Source organism: Danio rerio, chromosome 4 (assembly GCF_052040795.2).
Source record: "Danio rerio strain M-AB ecotype USA chromosome 4, GRCz13ab, whole genome shotgun sequence".
In the NCBI taxonomy this organism is placed as follows: domain Eukaryota; kingdom Metazoa; phylum Chordata; class Actinopteri; order Cypriniformes; family Danionidae; genus Danio; species Danio rerio.
In genome coordinates, this window is record NC_141024.2 from 36572501 (window position 1) to 36586634 (window position 14134).

Consider the following 14134-nt stretch of genomic DNA (forward strand, 5'->3'; position numbering starts at 1 on the left):
CTTTTGACTGTACTAATTTGCCATTTATATTAGCCCATATGTTGTCTTCATTTACATCTTTAAACATCCGTATCCAGTACTCATTTGCACGCGGTTTCTTAAAAACCCCATCTCTAAAAAACCCATAAATCATTTTCACAGTACTATCTTTTAAGTTCCACCATTTCTCTCCAAATCTTACAATCATATCTTTACTTTGTTTATTTTCTTCCATATTTTCTATTCTTGTTAACCATTCTGCAGGTATGGCATTTTTGATTATGTCGTATTCCTTTATTAAGTCTTGTCTGTTAAAATCCTCCTTCGCTTCATCCATTACGTCAATAACATACTGTACCGGTAAAAATCCTTCCTTAAATTCATATAAAACATCCCTCACTCTTGTTATTCCCACCTCCCACCATTTCCTAAAAAACACCACTTTCTCTTGATTAAGAATGCCACTGTTTAAGAATAAAGGCTGATTTAAAATGTTCTCGCGTCCTTGTATGTTAAAATGTACACAAGTTAAAAATTTCCCCCATGCTCCAATCAATTCTTTATAAAAATCTGGTAGACCCTCTGTCATGAATTTTTTCATCCTCATGCATAAAATATTATCTCCCATATTAAAATTGCCACTTTTACTTAAAAAATATTCCATTGTTCTTTTCCATGCTGCCTTATTGTCTTCATCCAAATATTTCTTTACCATTTTTACTCTTAAACTGTTTTTTCTTTGCTCCACGTCTATTAAACCTAGACCCCCTTTGCCCGCTTCTCCAATTAACGTTGCATATGCTATTCTTGGAGGTTTCCCTTCCCATAAAAAATCTAAAAAAACATTGTTTCAGCCTTTTTTCCATCCACAGTGGCATTGATGACACATATAAAATATTCCATAATTTAGAAACCATTAAAACATTCAAAATTAAAACCTTCCCCTTTAAAGTTAAAGACATTAATTTCCAAAACCTCAGCCTCCGTTCAATCCCTCCTAACATTTCCTCCCACATGGTTACTTCTGCTTTCTTTTCATCCCTCCCAATTATAATGCCTAAAATTTTTATTTCATCCATTTCCTTAAAAGTAAAATGTCCAGATAAAGCCTCAGTTCTCCCAAATCTCAAATATACTGTTTTATCTTCATTTATTTTAGCCCCTGAACCCTTGCAAAAATGTTGTATTGTTTCCATTGCTTTCTTTACACTTGCCAGATCTTGTAGTATTAATGTGGTATCGTCAGCATATTGAAATATTTTATTCACTCCCCCCTCTACCTCTACTCCTTTTATTCTGTCCTCGTGCTTCACAGCTAATCCCAGTGGTTCTGCAACTAAAGCATATAAAAGTGCAGATAACGGACAACCCTGTCTGATTGACCTTGTTATCTTAAAACAGTCTGTTAAAAACCCATTGCATTTTATCCTTGTTACCGCTCCTCTATATAAAATCTGTACCCACTTTATAAAATTTTCCCCAAAACCAAAACTCTTTAGCACTCCAAATAAAAAGTCATGCTCCACCCTATCAAAAGCTTTCTCGAAGTCCAGACTTATTAAAAACCATCTTTCTGCTTATCATTTATATATCTAATTGTGTCTTTAATACTCATAGTTGTATCCGCAATGTCTCGTCCTTTTATACTATATGCTTGGTTTGTTTTTATTATGCTTGGCATCACTTCTTTTAGTCTATTAGCCAAAACTTTGGCTAAAATCTTCAAATCAGTATTAAGCATTGTTATAGGTCTATAGTTTTTTAAATCTACTTTATCCCCCTTTCCTTTGTATATCACCTTCATTAAGCCCATCCCCATTCTTTTATTTATCTCACCATTCTCAAAAATCTCATCATATACTTCCTTTAAAATACTAGATAAAATATATTTAAAAACAATATAAAATTCACTTCCCAACCCATCTATTCCTGGACTTTTCTTTTTGTTCAATCCACTAATTGCTCTTTTTATTTCTTCTTCTCTTATCTCCTCGTCACATTCTCTTTTTTCCCCTTCTTCTACTCTTGATTTTATTAGATTTAGTAATTCCCCTTTTTCTTTGTCTTTTATTCCCTCTGTGCAAAACTATTTCTCATAATATGATCTTATTTCTTTCAAAATCTCCTCATGTTGTTCTACTATGTTCCCATTTTTGCTCCTTATTTCTCTAATCATTTCTGACTTCCCTCTTCTCTTAGATCAAAGAAAAATTTAGTGCACTTTTCCCCCTCCACTGTAAATTTTGCTTTGCTTCTTAATCTTGCACCTTCAAATTTCTCCTCCTCCATTTCATTTAATCTTCCTTGCAGTTCTTTTATCTTTTGTATATTTTTTCTATTCTCATTTTTCAATTCGTTTTCTAGTTTTTCTTTCAGCTCCTTTTCCTTATATTTTTTACAATTTTGTAATTGTCTACAATATTTTATCGTAAACTTTTTAACTAAATACTTCACGTTCTCCCACCACATTCTTTTGTCCTCATTATAAATTTCATTCCCTTTTTCCTTTTGAATAATTTCCTTTACACTTAAAACATAGTCTTCATTCTTTAAAACCGCTGTGTATAAAACCCATACCCCTGGCCCTCTTTTCACATTACTCCAGTCAAGCTTCATAAAAAGTGGCTTATGGTCACTCAGACTTGTTTCTTCATATTTAATCTTGTTTATAAACCCTTCAACATTTCTTGTGCATAAAATAAAATCAATTCTTGTTTGACAACAAAAATTCCCCACTATCTGTCTTCTTGAGTACTCTTTTGTCTGTTCATTCCTTTCTCTCCACACATCAATTAAATTCATTTCCTCCATCAATATTTTCAGTTCTTTTCTCCCCTTATCCGTTTTAAAAACCATTCCCTCAGCCATTTCTAATTTACTAAAAACAGTGTTAAAATCACCCATGAAAATAACTCTTTCGTGTTTCTTTAAATAATCTCTAAGTACATTAAAATACTCTTTCTTTTTGTTCTCCTCTGTTGGGGCGTGAACATTCACCATAATTACTTTTTTCTTTTCATACTCCATTTCACATATCATACACTTTCCCTCTTTGTCATTATAGATTGTTTTACATAAAACCCCACTGTTTTCTTTTAATAAAATTGCAACTCCTCTCCCTAGCCTCCCATCCCCATTATTGTATAACATTTCCCCACTCCACCTTTTTCTTATTTCCTTCATGCATTCTTCCCTCCAGTTTGTCTCTTGTAGTAAAATCACATCTTCTCGTTTACACATTTCTTTCACTTTGTGAAGTTTATGTATAAACAAATTTCGAGAGGATCACGTGCTTATGATTGCTAGCAGCTGACCCGCATTATCCAATTCACTACGATCCAATCAGATGACTCCTAAACTACTATAAATACCCTGGGGTTTATTCCATTGCTATCTTCGTTTCGAAGAGGCAGCTTCACCGTAGCTAGCTCCGTTGAAGAACCTACTCTGAACCAGCATGAACAACCAAATCAGCTACCATCTACCAGCTATCACCTACCAGCTACCAGCTACAATCTACCAGCTACCATCTACAAATTACCAGCTATAATCTACAAGCTACTAGCTATAATTTACAAGCTACAATCTACAGCAGCAGCAACAACTGCAGCAACAACAAATGCAGCAACAACAACAACTACTACTATTACTACTTCAAAACAACTCCAACAATTGCATCAACAACTTCAACAAAACATCAAACCTTCCACTTCAACGCATCTGCTGTGTCTTCAACCATATTCTCCAGCAAATGACAGCCAAAACTCCAAAGCCATTGCAATGAAACTGAACCATTACCTTTTTCCTAGCGGTGCACATGCTATGCACATGAAGGGAAGCTTTGCAATATAACTTTACCAAACATTTAGACTAAAACATTTATAAATCTTTTGAATAACAAGACTAGCGTAAACAATGATTTTAACTAAAAATACTTGCCTCTTGCCCGTCCACTGATCCATAACATTTAACAGCTTGTTTGCTGGAATGTTCAGCAGAGCAACAGCTCAAGTCATAAACAATGGTGAACTTGATCAACAAAATGGCCGCCGGGCTTTTTCACCTTTGGCACGCTTGACTGGCTCTCCTTTAAGCCAATAGCAGTAAGGAAAAGCGTCACCATCCAATAAGCTCTCTGGAGAAGGTCCCGCCCTCTCTCTTGACTCTGTTGCAAGTCTTATGAACGAATTTGGGCCAGACACGCTTGTGAATGAAGTTAAGATACCAACAAATGTTGTTCGTGGATTAAAGTAAAGCCAATTACTAACATTCCATTCACAGTTTTACTAAGTGGTGACATCGCCCTTGAAGTCTTATAGAGTTCAGAGTTTTATTTTAGCAATTGAGAAAAAAAAAATAAATAAAAAAATAAAAATAAATGAATAAATTATACACAGAGTACTGAGGTCCAATTACACTAGACCAGTGACTCATTTATTCATACACTAGTGTCTTATGTAAGCTTATAATGGCAAGTCAGTTGGATGTTAAACGGCAACAAAACAAACTTCCCGATTGGCTGCTATGAATAGGAGGACATTTCTGACAACGGATCTTCAATAAACACTTCCAGGACCACCAGACAAACCATACCCCTTATCCTCAGCTCTCCATCCATTTGCCATTCTGAGGGGAGATGAATGCTCACCTCTACCATCCTTGCACGTAGCGACATCAAGCTATCAGACCATTCATTAATAAAAAGACCATGACATTTGGCTGCAGAACCTTACCCTCATCCAACCCATTACATTTTATATGCTCTTCAAATACAATCACACTACATAAAGGATGCATTTCCACTCACATAGCTCACATCCTCGATGCCATATTTCTCAAATTGCTTTGAATTGCGTTGTCACCCTGATACTAACTTCTGATTTCAGGTCTAACCCAAGGATCTAACCCGGGCGTTTCAGCTCTCCCTTCCTAAACCTTATTCTGCTCCAATCTACAATCTGCGACTATCGAACCTGCAAAAAAAAAAAAAAAGAAAAAAAAAGAAAAGAATTGATAATAAATTCATGATAGTACCATTCTTGCCCCACTGTTCAGCGTTCTTGTATTAGTCCTATTGACATTGCGACTTGAGAATTCTCTAGCAAAAACCCTTGATTATTGGTCTCCGCTCTTCACAATTCTATATTCCTAGCATTATCAGCACCATTCCATCAGACGAATACTCGTTGAATTATCATGATATAGACCAAGCAATTTCGCTCATCAGTTTAGCCGGTCGCAATATTGGCTTGCAAAAATCGACATTTTATCCACCTTTAAAAAATCATGCCAATTCACCAGACTTCTGGCACCTTTTTGGCATTCATTGGCGCTCACAATTTTACTTTGCAGTCCGATTAACTTTCGGCTGCAAAAGTAGTCCTAAAATTTTCGATATGCTCTCAGAAGCATTATGCTGGATTTTATCTAATAACTACGAAATTCCGCATATCATCCATCTCCTCGATGATTTTCTCCTCATTTCCCCACCTTCTTAACCTCCAGCTAAACACCTATCAATCACCCAAAAGGTTTTCGAAAATCTAGGCATCCCCCTCGCAGAGGAGAAAACAGCCGGTCCCAGCACTTCCACAGAATTTCTGGGCATCAACTTAGATTCGAATAAATTTCAAGCATCCCTTCACAAAGAAAAGATCGACCGTATAATCTCTTTATCTCAAATTTTCCTCGAGAAACAATCATCCACCAAACGCGAACTGCTATCTATTCTCGGGCATTTCAATTTCACGATGCGCATAATTCCCCAAGGCCGCCCATTTATTACTCCCCTCCTTCAGCTCTCCTCCTCGGTCCCTGGTTTAGAAGATACCATATATCTTTCTAAACCCAGTCGCAATGAACTCAGCTTATGGATCTCCTTCCTTAAGCAATGGAACGGCTGTTCCTTTTTCTATAGCGACCTAATTTCTTCCCCGGTGGATATTAATTTATTCACTGACGCTGCCCCCTCAGTCGGGTTCGGCGGCTTTTACCAAGGTCACTGGTTTGCTTCAACGTGGCCCCCGCAGATGCTCAGTCTACCCAGAAATCAGCAATCATCTGCGCTTTCGAACTCTACCCCATAGTCGCAGCAGCGCTTTTATGGGAAGATGAATGGTCCACCTCTAGCATTCTCGTTCATTGCGACAACGAAGCCACCGTTTATTGCATTAATAAAGAACGCTCGCACACACTTTCAATTATGCCCTTACTAAGACGCCTCGTTTGGACGGTAGCCAAAAAGCAATTCATTATGACTGCTAGACATGTTCCAGTTTGCAAAAATCAAATTGCTGATTCTCTCTCTCGCTTTCTTTTCCAGAAATGTCGGCTCTTGGTACCGGAAGCAGACCAGCATCCAACACCTGTTCCACTCTATTCATAAATTATATTGCCATAAAACTTCCATATCTCTGATCCTTCACGCTGTCGCACCAAGGACCCTTGAGTTGTATCTCACAGCATCTTATAAATATTTCCATACCCTGTATCAAATACAGTTCCCAGATTTTTCATTGCTTACCATCACCTCATTTATTTCCCACCTCCATACAGCTAAAAATATCCAGGCGAGCTCCATAAAAAGCTACCATAGTGGGGTCCAATTTTTTCATAAATTGATTTATGGGGCCACCTCAGAAGCCATTTCTAACGCTCAAACTTTCCTCTTCATTAAAGGTATCCAGAAAACACCCCCCCCCCCTTCCCGATACTAGACTACCCATTACGCTCAATATTTTAGCAAGTGCATACGCACACTACGCAAGGATACCTCTCACTTCACACAGCCCGTACACTAGACGCCATGTTTACCCTGGCTTTTTTGGCTTCCTGAGGTGTTCAGAAATGGCTATCACATCCAATTTCAACCCCGCAATACACCCCACTATATCTGTTCTAACACTGCTGAATGCTGAAACACTCGCCCTTTTCATTAAGCAAAGCAAAACAGATCAGACAGGCAAAGGGCATTTTATTTACATATTTAACATTTTTCCCCCACACAGCCATTCCAAACTCTCCTAGCTTTCTCCATTCAAGGAGATCAAAGGAGTCCGACCCACATGCCCCACTTTTTACTGATGACGCTAACCGTCCAGTAACCTGTTTTTGCTTTCAAAAACATCTGAAAGAAGTCCTTCGCCTTTCGGGCGTTTTCCCCGAATTGTACTCCAGCCATTCATTTAGAATTGGCGCAGTCACCACAGCAGCTCACAAGGTCTATCCTTGCACCAAATCCAGACCCTAGGCCGCTGGTCCTCCGATGCCTTCAAAGCTTACATTCGCCTCAGCCGATCCCCCCTTAAGACAGCCCAGCTAGCCCTAACCAGCTAAATTCCAAACTCCAACTAGGGGTACGAGCTCGACCCTAAGTAGGCTGGAGTGCGCGTGTGTGTGTGCTTGTGTATAGGTGCGCATGGGAATGTGTGTGATTGCTCGCGCAGATACAGTGTGCGGTTGCACACGTATACATGCTTATTTGCACGTAGATATGTATATAGGTGTGGGCGTACGTTTAAGTATGCATATGCACGTGCAAGCAAATGAGTATGTGAACCTATGGGCATTACATGTTGTGCAGGTTGCATGTATGCTCTTAACTTTCCTTTCAAACCTACTATGCTCCTTCCCTCACCATGCTCTGACCCATGCAGGGGTCCAATCTGAGCTTCGACTCTCGCGAGTCATCCCTAGACCATCCCCGCCCCCCCCTTTCACTACCACCTCCAGTAAGAGCCTGCACTACCCCCTCCCTCTTCCCGACTCTTACTGCCCCCCCACCCCCCCATAGCTCTGACCCCCGCAGGGGTCGCGCTGAGCTTCGACTCTCGCAAGAGTCACCATTTGCGCCGCCCCCCCAGGCCATTAGAAATGGTATGTACGCGCATGTTATGCGCATACATCCGATGTATACCTGTTCCGATGCGTGTGCATGCATATGCCGAAACAGGAATAGACGCACGTGCATGCTCATGCACGCAGGTTATTCCCTCTCTCCTTTTCTTCCTTTGGCGTCGAGTTCCTCCGCCCTCTCTTTTCTTCCTTTCTCATAGGCCATCAATCCTCAGCTCTAACTCCTGCAGGAGTGACTAAAACGAGCTTCGACTCTCGCAAGAGTCCCGCCCCGGCCACCTCCTGCTGCAGTCTCCACCGCCCCCTCCCTTTCCTAGACTTCAGCAGGAGAAATGCCTACAGCAGCTCAGACCCCCGCAGGGGTTGCTCCGAGCTTCGAGTCAATCACCTCCTTGAGCCTTGACACCCCGCCTAGGCTCTAGCAGTCTACTTTGCTCTGCTCACGTAGGAGCTTCTCTTCCTAAGCTATCAACGCTATATCCAGCAGCCGGATATGGCTTTGTTACACCTGCTTTTTGGGGGGCTCTTCAATACGCGGCTGCTGTCCCGAGCTATACAAAGGCATTTTGGGGAGTTCTCGAGATCTACCTGAGCTCAAACTTCCCTCCCGACTTGCAACGGGAGGGAGCCCTGGGCTCGAGGATCTCATGAGCTCAGGGCTCTCTCCCGGGACAGCATGCCAAACAAGCTTTTATAATTAATCATCAGCTAAGTGTGAACTCTTGAAGTGAAGTTTATGTATAAACAAATTTCGAGAGGATCACGTGCTTATGATTGCTAGCAGCTGACCCGCATTATCTAATTCACTACGATCCAATCAGATGACTCCTTAACTACTATAAATACCCTGGGGTTTATTCCATTGCTATCTTCGTTTTGAAGAGTCACCCCCTTCCTCCCCTACTCCTCCTTCTTAGACGGGTAACACGGTGGCCCAGTGCCTAGCACTGTCGCCTCACAGCAAGAATCTCTCTGGTTCCTGGCTTTACCAAAACTAGCAGACATTTTTGTGTGGAGTTTGCACTTCTCCCCGTGCTCACGTGGGTTTCCCCCGGGTTCCCCGGTTTCCTCCCACCGCCTAAAAACATGCAATTAAGTCAATTGAACAATCCAAATTGTCAACATAGACACGCTTCTAGTTAGTAATTAATTTCAAGTGCATTCACTTGCTACAGCAGGGGAGTTCTCGAGATCTACCTGAGCTCAAACTCCCCTCCCGCCTTGCAATGAGAGGGAGCCCTGGGCTCGAGGATCTCATGAGCTCAGGGCTCTCTCCCGGGACAGCATGCCAAACAAGCTTTTATAATTAATCATCAGCTAAGTGTGAACTCTTGAAACAAGAACAACGAGTGTAAGCCAAATCAAAGAAATTAACAAAACAAAAAATCCTTAAATCTAATGTCTAAACTAGGCGTCAAAAAGAAACACAAATAAAAACCGAGATCTTCAGTGTGTACGACACCCGAACTAAACTAATCAAACTACAAAACTCAAAAATACACGGGTGGCAAAACACTCAAACTAATCTAACAAAACATCAATCTAAACTAAAACTAAACAAACTGGATAAGTCCGTTAAATCTTAGTTTAGAATCACACAACCATCATCATATGTTACTTAAAGCCAACAAAGTTCAACAAGCAACTCGAATTATCACAGTAACTGAGAGATCACAAAATAGACAAAGCATTTGCACAAACAAATTGCATGGAGCACAAAGGGTACGCCGAGGCAGGGCGCACACCACACACTGGACTGACAGGGCTTTAAATACTTGCGGCTCGTCCTGGGATTGGTGGAACCTGAGAGCGTCATAATGATGATGGACAGAATAATAAACCAATAAGAAACCTAGGGTTGAGCAAACGGAGAGGAGGGTGAAAAGAAAAACAGAAAGAAAACATAAATCATAACAGACCACAATTAGCATGTTGTTTAGTTGTGTATTTGCTAAATGAGCACTGTGCACAGTAACCCCACTGTATTTTTGTATAATCAGTTTCTATTCTGTTTTAAGTGACTCAATCAATTTAAAATTAAAATGTTAACCTTTTTTTAATTCTTTGTTTTTATTGTTGTGATTATTTTTATGATAGTTTTGCATTCTGTATGTACAGCACTATGAATTGCCATGGTGTATAAAATGTGCTACAGTATAAATAAACTTGCCTGGCAGTGTCATGTATTGGATAAATTGACAGAGAACATAGACATAAGATCATTTTCAGTGCAGCTAAACGCCAAGTACAAAAAGTTGACATATTAGGGCAATTTGGCTTTGAGAATGAGTGCTTATGAAAATACTAATGTCACATTATCAATCACAGGCAAAGGAGAAAGAGATGATTGAGGAACCGGCAGAGCAGGGTCAGTCAGATGTACAGTGTCAGGTAAGGGTGTTGTGCTTTATTGAAGGGATGATGACAATTCTTTTTGGGGGTGAGCCCCCAAATTTTTAATGTTTTCTGAGTTGTGGCTGTTTAGCAGATTTCACAGACTCACTGATTTACAACATGATCTGTCATTTTAACGTTTTAAAGTTAGTTATATTGAGTATGGGAAATGTCTTTTCTTGCATTTATTCTGCTTCAGGAGTCAGTCAGTTGACTGTAAACAACACAACAAACTGTGCAATAAATAGTTTTGAAGAAAAATTTGCTGTCGTTGAACCTGAGAAAACTTTAACAATTATCATAATGACGTAGTCTCCATGCTATACTAATAATTATGATGAAACCATTTTTAACTGTGGGAACATATCTTTATTAGTACAATTCGGCTGTATTATTTGTGTCCCCTTCAAAAAAATGCTCAAAAGAAATTTTATATTTATTGTCCCCCCCCACTGTTAAATCAGATTTACACCCATGATTATACAGGAGCAGAATGTGGGAGATTCACGAGTTCACACTTGCATTCGTTTAAGTATAAAGCATATTTGGGGTGGTGTCGGGGGGGAGGGCTTTGAGCTCGAGGAGACACCCCAACTCGAGTTATTCCCCTTATCAGGAAACAAAGAGGAGTTGGGATTCGAGCGAAGTATCTAGCCCTACTCCAGAATGCTCCACCCGGGAATGCGATGCAAGTGGTGAGGTGACAGGGTGGTGGAGGGATGCTAAAGTCGTGAGATGCTGCAGGTAAGACTGCTTTAGTATATATAGGGGTTGCTCAGAAGCTGATTTGATGATGGGATAATTGTCAATGACGTATTCGATACTGAAACTTCTCTGCATGCTCCTCCCGAAATTTGTTTACAAACATCACTTATTAGCATTGTTTTTAAGATTGTTTAACTCTTGTTTTACTTAATGAAGCTTAAAGCTCCAAATTTACCTGCACATTTAGCTTAATTAGAATCAGAGACAGTTTAAGAGCAGCAGTCTTGTGTGTTTAAGACTTTAATTTAGCTCTAGTAACTTGTTTTAAAATGCTCAATCACACTCAGTCTTCAGATTGAGAGAGGCAACAAGTCATAACTCTGCATTGTAATACTGTCAAGGCTTCACTTGAGTAAATAATTGTGAATAATATGCGTGTGTGTGTGTGGTCTTGATTATAGAAGAAAAACTGCTGAAACACTCATCAGAATCTCAAAGTAATAGTGTCATCAAGTGTGTGTTAGTGATGGAGAAAACTCAACATGTGATGGAGATTTAACTCTACTGTTGGTGTATTTGTGTGCCTTATGATGATCAAACTCTACATTAAGGTGTCGTTAATGTTAATTCAGAACAGTAAATGAATCTTGTAGAGCATTTATGAATCCTAGTTACTGACTCCTGATAAATGAGAGTGATCAGACATTTACTGAAGCATTATTAATCCACAGTTGTGCTGGTGAACATCAGTTAATGCACTGAGTCAACAAGAACTAACAGAGAACAACTTTACTGTCATCAACTAACATGAACAGATCAATAAATACTGGAATAAATGTGTTTTTATTGTTCAGTTCAAGTCAAATCATGAAGAAGAAGAAGAGCAGAAACAAACGTCACACTTCATTTCTCCTTTATTCATTGAGCTGCTGGATTTCTCTACAGTTGATTCAAGATTTGACAGAGATTCAGACAGGATTCAGACATTTCCATGTTCATCATCACATTCTAATATCAGCAGTGGATTTGACATTGACTTTTATTATTTGTGCTCAAACGACAGAGAAACAATCAAGAAGATCAATCTGTAGACAAGAATGAGCTGATCTGAACACAGCAGCATCCTGGAGGACACTTCATCAACATCAATGATGACACTGATGAAGACTGAGACACACACAAACACACACACACACACACATACACACACACACAGTAGTGAACTCATGCACTCACGGGCAAACACACACACACACACTGCTGCTGACTGCTCCTGCAGAGGATTCTGGGTAAATCTCTCGTCAGTCTTCAGCTCAGTTTCACTGATGATCCAGGATAAACAAGCCTAAACCCAGGGCAGAGCGGCTCAGTGAATGTGGTCTGGACTGAGTGGATGAGCCTCATTGTGTCTCTATAGATGTTGTAGAAGATCAGAGTTCCTGCACTGTGATCCACAAACACTCCTATTCTCCTGCTGAGCCGCTTCACTGAGAGATCAGTGCGTGTGTTATTGTGTCTGAATATGAAACTGGAGGAATCACAGATCAAACTCCAGGACTGAGCATTATATCCAAACACACACTCAGCATCTCCTCCCTTCCTCCTGATGCTCTTATATGACACTGATATAAACACACCAACATCTCCACTCCAGTCAATCTCCCAGTAACAGCGTCCACACACACTCTCTCTGCACAACACCTGATAATCATCAAATCTGTCTGGATGATCAGGATACGGCTGATTCTCCTCCACATTCTTCACCTCTCTGTTCTCCTCAGACAGAATGAGTTGAGTGTGTGCTGTGTTTGGATCCAGAGTGAGGAAACAGACATCTGAACACAAGAACACACACATTTATAACCACAGCTGTGTGTGTGTGCGTGTGTGTGTGTGAGAGAGAGAGAAAGAGAGATTGTGTTTGTGTGTGTGTGAGATAGAGAGTGTGTGTATGTGCATGTTTGAGTGTGTGTGTGAAAGTGAGTTGTGTGTGTGTGCGTACATGCGTTCCTGTGTGTGTGCGTGCATGAGTGTGAGAGTGTGTGTGCGTGCATGCGTGCGTGCATGAGTGAGTGTGTGTTTGTGTGCACGCGTTTGAGTGCGTGTGTGCGTGCGTGTGTGTAGTCCTACATTTGCGTGGTCCTGCTGTAATCCTTGTGTGTCCTCCATGATCCAGACTGTAAACACACACAGATGGAGAGAATTAGCTGTTTAGTTTCCCCCTCAGCTAATAAGCTAAAGCTAGCACTGAGCTGCTCAGCTACAAACTCTTGAGCTAAAACACACAACACTTGTTGCTTGAGCCGGGATGCACAATGAATGTAACACAGTGCGTTCTTTTCCTCTGCTGTTGGTGAAGCGAGCGCAGATACTGCTCATGTTGATGGAGACACCCTGCTGCAACATTCATTTATTACAGTGATCACACTTAGCTTTGCCATCGTTCTTCAGCACATGCAGCCTTTGAGCACATGTTGCAGTCCATCTCTAAACTATGTTCAGATTATTAAAGCTGCTCGCCAGCGCCCAAGTTCCTGACAGATTAGCAAGTGAAAAATACACATGTGTGCACAGAGAAGAGGAATCCAGATGTTGATTTTAGAACAAGAGTCTGAACATTAATCCAAGTGTCTGATTCCAGAATCTGAATCCATCTTCAATCCCCAACCCTATTCCTGACCTGATATTGTAGGATTCTTCAGCAGAAATGGAGGAAGAAGTTTCTCTGCTCAGCTCAAATGCTGAAACTGTACAGTGTGTCCCGCTTAATGTCACTGTAACTGAGCCAATACACTCCAACATTTACAGAGGAGATTCATTTCACACTCAATGATTTGCTCTTCATAGACATGACTGGAATACTCTACAAGCTGTATCTTCTGTCTGTCCTCACCCCATAACCCTCACAGAAAACTGAAGCTGATCACAAAAGAGCTTTCTAGTGTGTTTTTAAAGCATTCAGTGTAAAAGCACAAGGCCAGTGCTGCTCCACATACTTGAGTTTGTCCAGTGTGTAGTTTGGATCCTCCAGTTGTTCAGAGAGCAGCTTGACTCCTGAATCTCCTGGATGATTGTAGCTCAGATCCAGCTCTCTCAGGTGTGAGGGGTTTGAAGTCAGAGCTGAAGACAGAAAACCACAGCCTTTCTTTGTTACCATACAGCCAGACAATCTACAAAAACAGCAATAGTCCACATCACACAG

The 14134-nt window shown here is 40.5% G+C and overlaps 1 protein-coding gene and 1 long non-coding RNA gene across 4 annotated transcripts in view; both read right to left on the reverse strand.

Annotated features, from left to right (window-relative positions):
• LOC148680292 (uncharacterized) overlaps positions 1–14134 on the reverse strand; it is a 790608-nt gene that overhangs the window by 76137 nt on the left and 700337 nt on the right. The window lies entirely within an intron of this gene.
• LOC108183940 (NLR family CARD domain-containing protein 3) overlaps positions 11757–14134 on the reverse strand; it is a 32258-nt gene continuing 29880 nt past the window's right edge. Inside the window, exons 9-11 of one of the 3 annotated variants that reach the window (XR_015481729.2) lie at positions 13929–14052; positions 13063–13109; positions 11757–12767 (exon numbers count right to left, since the gene is read on the reverse strand). Coding sequence is in view for 2 of the 3 variants with exons in the window: in NM_001444902.1 (NP_001431831.1) it covers positions 12241–12767; positions 13063–13109; positions 13929–14102 (748 nt within the window). In the remaining variant the exon portion in view is untranslated. Of the gene's footprint in view, positions 12768–13062; positions 13110–13928; positions 14103–14134 lie in introns of all 3 variants that reach the window. The other 2 variants (NM_001444902.1, XM_088649675.1) reach the window with 2 other exon arrangements.